At 43.0% G+C, this 7,613-nt stretch overlaps 1 protein-coding gene across 3 annotated transcripts in view; it reads left to right on the forward strand.

The window, feature by feature from the left end:
* srgap1a (SLIT-ROBO Rho GTPase activating protein 1a) overlaps positions 1–6,456 on the forward strand; it is a 182,776-nt gene extending 176,320 nt beyond the window's left edge. The window contains exons 21-22 of one of the 3 annotated variants that reach the window (XM_061917845.1): positions 1,226–1,604; positions 5,794–6,456. In XM_061917845.1, coding sequence (XP_061773829.1) covers positions 1,226–1,604; positions 5,794–6,201 — 787 coding nt within the window. In that variant the 3' untranslated portion in view covers positions 6,202–6,456. Of the gene's footprint in view, positions 1–1,225; positions 1,676–5,793 lie in introns of all 3 variants that reach the window. The other 2 variants (XM_061917846.1, XM_061917847.1) reach the window with 2 other exon arrangements.
* Positions 6,457–7,613: the final 1,157 nt, after the last annotated feature.

The raw sequence follows: 7,613 nt of genomic DNA on the forward strand, positions 1-7,613 counted from the left end.
TGCAACTGCATTAAAGACAAGTAATCCCTACATGCTGTACTGTTGTGAAAACCACAATTACAGCGTGATTGTTTTATTGTAGCAACACTGTTAAACACAAAGTAAGGGTACAGTAGTCTGTTATAAAGAAAGTAAGGGTAGTCTGTTAATGTACATACTGATGACTGTTTCCTACACATCCCGAAATGATGCATGACAGGCTAATTGGAGACTCTAAATTGTGTGTCAGTGTGAGAAGGATTCAGTTGAATGTGTCCTGTGATTAACTGGTGATCTGCCTCTCACTATAAGTCAGCTGGGGTAGGCTCCAGCTCACTCATGACCCTCTTCAGGATAAGCGGGTAGAAAATTATTTTATCTTTTCCCATATACCCAAGTGCGCTAATGAGTAGGGGTGTGGGAAAAAAATCGAATCGCGATTCTCACGTTGTGCGATTTCAGAATCGATTCTCATTTTTTTAAAGAATTGTTTTTTTTATTTTTCATTTATTTTTTTAATTAAGCAATCCAACAAAACAATACACCGCAATACCATAACAATGCTATCCAATTCCAAAACCAAACCTGACCCAACAACACTCAGAATTGCAATAAACAGACACAAACACGACACAGAACAAACCAACAGTTGTAAAAAAAATATATATATATATTATCGACAACAGTATCAATATTAGTTATAATTTCAACATTGCAGTGATTAAAAATCCCTCATTTACATTATCATTTGACATTTATAAAAATAATAAAAAAGAACAATAGTGTCACAGTGGCTTACACTTGCATCCCATCTCATAAGCTTGACAACACACTGTGTCCAATATTTTAACAAAGATCAAATAAGTCATATTTTTGGTTCATTTAACTGTTAAAACAAATTGACATTATTGCAATCAGTTGATAAAACATTGTCCTTTACAATTATAAAAGCTTTTTTACAAAAATCTACTACTCTGCTAACATGTCAGCAGACTGGGGTAGATCCTGCTGAAATCCTATGTATTGAATGAATAGGGAATCGGGAAAAAATCGTTTTTGAATTCAAAATCGTGTTGAATTGGAAAAAAAAAAATTTGTATTTTGAAACAAATCGTGACCCTAAGAATCGATACTGAAACGAATCGTGGTACACCCAAAAATTCACAGCCCTGGTAATGAGGTATTTATTAGCATGGTGAAGAAGATAGTGTTAACATGTATGATTTTCTCTTCACTTCTTTTGCAGCAGGCACAGAAAACGTTTAGATCCACCATCCCGCCGCCCTCCTGCCCGCCCCAACGATGCCCACTCTAAGGTCCATCCTTCCCAGCAGGGTCACCCTGCACATGGAGGCACCCCCGAGATGGGCTCGCCAGTCCTCGGCCACTTCAGTCCACGCGACATGCTGCGCAGTCGCAACCACTTGCCTGCGGACAGCCCAGAGCGTCGGCGCCGCACCGGCCACGGCAGCCTGAGCAACATCAGTCGCCACGAGTCCCTGAAAAAGATGGAAAGCCCGCCCATCCGCCGCTCCACCTCGTCGGGCCAGTACACGGGCTTTGGCGAGGCCCACCACCATCGCCACCACGGTGGCAAGCCCCTGGACCCGGAGACCATCGCACAGGTCAGCGCGGGAAGAGCGGCGACGTGACCGCGGCTCCCTCCACCGTCACAGCCCCGCCCTGTAACAACCTAGTCAGTCCCTGTCTTCTGCTACCGTGTCTTTGTGTGCTAACTACACGCAAGAGGGCAGCTTGACTTGAGGGCTTTTCATCACACATCACATGCACTCGCCCACATGACACAGGCTAATCACGCTCGCTGCACGGATTGCAGATCTCTCGTGACGGCAATCTGAAGCCAAATGGGACACATGTAGGATTAAAGGCCTACTGAAATGAGATTTTCTTATTCAAACGGGGATAGCAGGTCCATTCTATGTGTCATACTTGATCATTTCGCGATATTGCCATATTTTTTCTGAAAGGATTTAGTAGAGAACATCGACGATAAAGTTCGCAACTCTTGGTCGCTAATAAAAAAGCCTTGCCTGTACCGGAAGTAGCAGACGATGTGCGCGTGACGTCACCGGTGTGAGGGCTCCTCACATCCTCACATTATTTATAATGTGAGCCTCCAGCAGCAAGAGCTATTCGGACCAAGAAAGCGACAATTTCCCCATTAATTTGAGCGAGGATGAAAGATTTGTGAATGAGGAAAGTTAGAGTGAAGCACAAAAAAAAAGAAAACGGACGGCTCCAGTGAGACCGTTTCAGATGTAATTAGACACATTTACTAGGATAATTCGGGAAGATCCCTTATTTGCTTATTGTTTTAATAGTGTTTTAGTGAGATTATAAAGTCATACCTGAAAGTCGGATGGCTGCGGTGAACGCCAGTGTCTCTCAGAGGAGCCAAGATCACAGCTGCCTTTTTTAGCTGCAGGAGGAAGTCGCATAATCTGCTGAAGTCTCCGGTAAGAGCCGACTTAATATCACAATTTTCCCGTACCAGAACTTGCTGGTTGACATAGAAAAACATGTTCACTTGACTGCTCTGTGTTAAAGCTTCACAACAAACAAAGAAACACAGGCTGTGTTTCGGTGCTAAAGGCAGCTGCAATCGACCGCTTTCCACCAACAGCATTTTTCTTTATGGTCTCCATTATTAATTGAACAAATTGCAAAAGATTCAGCAACACAGATGTCCAAAATACTGTGTAATTATGCGATGAAAAGAGATGACTTTTAGCCATGAGCGGTGCTGGGCTAATATGTCCGCTCCAACCCGAGATGTCACAAACACGCGTCATCATTCCGCGACGTTTTCAACAAGAAACTCCGCGGGAAATTTAAAATTGTAATTTAGTAAAGTAAAAAGGCCGTATTGGCATGTGTTGCAATGTTAATATTTCATCATTGATATATAAACTATCAGACTGCGTGGTCGCTAGTAGTGGCTTTCAGTAGGCCTTTAATGTAGCATTGCTTCCCAAGCTCAGTATAAGGGTCATTAAATAATACAATAATTACAACTAGTAGTGATGTAATGTAAGTCCATCCATCCATCCATTTTCTACCGCTTATTCCCTTTGGGGTTGCGGGGGGGGACGCTGGTGCTTATCTCAGCTAAATCATTTTAATTTTTATCATCAGATACATCACAGCAATATGCAATTAATAATAATCTAGTTGTTCAAGTTTAGATGTGTAATATTTACAATATCTTGATTGGATCATATTGTATATGTGGAAGAGGCTGTTTATTCATATTTCAGCAACGTATTGCATGTGAGGATGAGCATACTATTTTAAAGTAAAACACTCCGTAGAGTCATTTGTTTGTATTTAAGGCTCTGATGACCAGAGGCAGGAAACTCAAATATCTTTCTTTTAATGAAAAGTCTGTAATTGATGCGGTGTAGCTTCTATAAAGGTAGTCACACACACACCAGGTGTGGAGAAATTAGCCTCTGCATTTGACCAATCCCCTTTTTCCTCCCCCTGGGAGGTGAGGGGAGCAGTGAGCAGCAGCGGTGGCTGCGCTGGGGAATCATTTTTGGCAATTTAACTCCCAATTCCAACCTTTGATGCTGAGTGCCAAGCAGGGAGGTCATGGGTCCCATTTTTATAGTCTTTGGTAGGACTCGGCTGGGATTTGAACTCAAGACCTACCCATCTCAGGGCAGACATTCTAACCACATGAATAGCACAGAATATATCTTAAAGAGCTGGGATTCTCCACTGGTAGACCCTGGGACACACAATATGTCATATTAAAGGCCTACTGAAAGCCACTACTACCGACCACGCAGTCTGATAGTTTATATATCAATGATGAAATATTAACATTGCAACACATGCCAATAGGTAGTTTACTAAATTACAATTTTAAATTTCCCGCTGAGTTTCTTATTGAAAACTTTGCGGAATGATGAAGCGTATTTGTGACATTATTGGTTGGAGGGGACATATTAGCCAGCACCACAATCGCCTAAAAGTTGTCTCTTTTCATCGCACAATTACACAGTATTCTGGACATCTGTGTTGCTGAATCTTTTGTAATTTGTTCAATTAATAATGGAGAAGTCAAAGTAGAAAGATGGAGGTGGGAAGCTTTAGCCTTTAGCCACACAAACACAGTGTTTCCTTGATTAAAATTCCCGGAGGTGAAGCTTTACTATGGATCAGAGCGGTCAAGCGAACATGGATCCTGACTACATGTCAACCGGCAGGTTTCGGTGAGAAAATTGTGGTAAAAAGTCGCCTCTTACCGGAGATCTGCGGAGCTTGCGCTGTCCATAGCTGCCGTGACTTCCCTCAGAGACTGGCGTCAACACACCCGTGGACACTCCGACTATCAGGTACTATTTAACTGACTAAAACACTAGCAACACAATAGAAAGATAAGGGATTTCCCAGAATTATCCGAGTAAATGTGTCTAAAAACATCTGAATTGCTCCCAATGCAATTCCGTTTTCTTTTTTTTTTTTTACTTCATTTTTTTATTATTTGTTTTCCTAGTCCTTCGCTATCAATATCCTCAGCCACGAATCTTTCATCCTGTCGTGGAAATTTCTTAAAGACTATCCTTTAGTGACAAATAGCTTTAAAATGATTTATTAAAGTAACAAACAAAAAATAACAAGCTTTGCAAAGCGAGACCAAACCAGAACGACACAACCGTTCGTTCCAGCTTGTTCTAACTACTTTAGAATTTGACATGACAATTATACATTCTCAGAAGTCCCACCCTCCATGCTCGTTTACATACAGTACACCAGTGGAATGAATACCCAAAGTCCTGTGAAGGGGAGAGGGTGTCGTTTGCCCAGAAGGGGGGGGGGGGGGAGTCACTCAGGAAAGGGGACCAATTTAGCTCTGTTGGGGGTCAGGAAGAGGAAAAAACACACGCCCAGGTCAACTATAGTCCACATGTTACATCAAAGACACAGGAGACAGAGCTTGATCAGATAATAGATCTCTTGCTAAGTGTCACATTCCTGAGCCCAATAAACAACTTTTGGTACCCAGTTCAAAGAACATCATCTATTTAAACGAGTATAAGTAATTTTGCTATCACAATCCTTTCTCAAATTAACGGGGAAATTGTCGTTTTCTCGGTCCGAATAGCTCTTGCTGCTGGAGGCTCCCATTAAAAAACAATGTGAGGATGTGAGGAGCTCTCACCCTTGTGACGTCACCGTCTGCTACTTCCGGTGCAGGCAAGGCTTTTTTGTTAGCGACCAAAAGTTGCGAACTTTATTGTCGATGTTCTCTACTACATCCTTTCAGCAAAAATATGGCAATATCTCGAAATGATCAAGTATGACACATAGAATGGACCTGCTATCCCCGTTTAAATAAGAAAATCTCATTTCAGTAGGCCTTTATTCAGTTGTGACCCTATTTCATTGAAATAGTTTTAGATTTTAATATAACCAGATTGTACGTATATTCGTTTAATTTTAAAAGTATTTTAGCATTTTTTCCCTTGCGTCCAAAGGGTGCCGTCTAGTTTAGGTTGGAAATGCTGCTGCAGAGTAATGATGCTTGACGTTTAGAGTGAACCAAGACAACCACTACATTACTTTATCCTCACTGCATACTCTGCATGACCGATCAAGCTTTGCACAGAAGACGATACCCACGCCAAGTTTGTTTGTTTTACAAGGTGCAATGCATGCTGGGTGCTTTGAATCCTCATTCTCTCACATTTACTATTGATGCTTTTGTCCACTCTCACTTCCTGTATGTCTGCATCATCACCGCCTTCGCCTCTTCCCGTTACAAACACTGTTTATCTCCCGCAGGACATAGAAGAAACCATGAACACCGCTCTGAATGAGCTGCGCGAGTTAGAGCGCCAGAGCTCGGTGAAGCACGCCCCCGACGTGGTGCTGGATACCCTGGAGCAGCGGCAGACCCCCGGTAGCGTCGGGGGTCCCACGCCGGCCAGCTCCAGCGAATCCCTCGGCCTTCCTATCCACGGCGTCATGCTCAGGTCCACCGCCAACACCGAGCCGCCTTTCCGCCGCAGCACCAGCGCCTCCAGCGACAACATGAGCACCTTCAAACCTGCGGTCACGCCCCGCATGGGGGTGCAGCTCAAGCCGCCCGCTTTGAGACCCAAACCAACGCTCCTGCCCAAGACCGGTCAGACGCCGCACCCTCCTGCCACGTCCACTCAGGAGTCGTTGGACAAATCCTGCACCATGTGACGTTTGGGAACGAAATCAACTTCCACACAGGCTGCACGGTGCATGGAGCAGATTCACCTAAAACTGTAGCTAGCCAATCAAAACCTGGACACATCTAGAATGAACACCAACAACAAATCACAAAGGCTCCCTGTCAGGTTGCATCATACAGTGGGGCAAAAAAGTGTTTAGTCAGCCTCTGATTTACCACTTAAAATGATGACAGAGGTCTGTAATTTTTATCCTAGGTACACTTCAACTGTGAGGGACAGAATATGAAAAAAATAATCCAGGAATTCACATTGTAGGAATTTTAAAGAATTTATTCGTAAATTTTGGTGGAAAATAAGTATTTGGTCAACTATTCCAAGCTCTCACTGATGGAAGGAGGTTTTGGCTCAAAATCTCACGATACATGGCCCCATTCATTCTTTCCTTAACACGGATCAATCGTCCTGTCCCCTTAGCAGAAAAACAGCCCCAAAGCATGATGTTTCCACCCCCATGCTTCACAGTGTTCTTTGGTTTCAACTCAGTATTCTTCTTCCTCCAAACACGACGAGTTGAGTTTATACCAAAATGGATACATGGATGATACAGCAGAGGATTGGGAGAATGTCATGTGGTCAGATGAAACCAAAATAGAACATTTTGGTGTAAACTCAACTCGTCGTGTTTGGAGGAAGAAGAATACTGAGTTGCATCCCAAGAACACCATACCTACTGTGAAGCATGGGGGTGGAAACATCATGCATTGGGGCTGTTTTTCTGCTAAGGGGACAGGACGATTGATCCGTGTTAAGGAAAGAATGAATGGGGCCATGTATCGTGAGATTTTGAGCCAAGACCTCCTTCCATCAGTGAGAGCTTTGAATGGTTGACCAAATACTTATTTTCCACCATAATTTACAAAAAAAATTCTTTAAAATTCCAACAATGTGAATTCCTGGATTTTTTTTTCACATTCTGTCTCTCACAGTTGAAGTGTACCTATGATGAAAATTACAGACCTCTGTCATCATTTTAAGTGGGAGAACTTGCACAATCGGTGGCTGACTAAATACTTTTTTGCCTCACTGTAGTTAAATTAACAAAAACTGGACACTCCATGGTGCATGTAACACCTGTTTACCACCGAGGCTGCGCTCAGTGAGAACTAACATCCACCCTCTCGTTTTTTTCACTGACAGGTGTCGCCTCTGACGTCTTGCACATGTTATAAGTTGCCATTGTAAAGCTGCTGTCAACAGACTTTCTAGTACTGTGTTGTTGAATGAGTCATGGTTGAGCTGTCATCTTGCGTCAACACTCGGAGAAAACCACTACTTTATGAGCGTCATTAAAATTGGACATCTAAATAGGAAACATGCACACAAAAGTGTCGCTTGGTTGGCGTCGTCTAGCCAAAGCGTGGATGAGGACTCTCCAAAAGA

The sequence above is a fragment of the Nerophis ophidion genome, linkage group LG12, assembly GCF_033978795.1.
Source record: "Nerophis ophidion isolate RoL-2023_Sa linkage group LG12, RoL_Noph_v1.0, whole genome shotgun sequence".
In the NCBI taxonomy this organism is placed as follows: domain Eukaryota; kingdom Metazoa; phylum Chordata; class Actinopteri; order Syngnathiformes; family Syngnathidae; genus Nerophis; species Nerophis ophidion.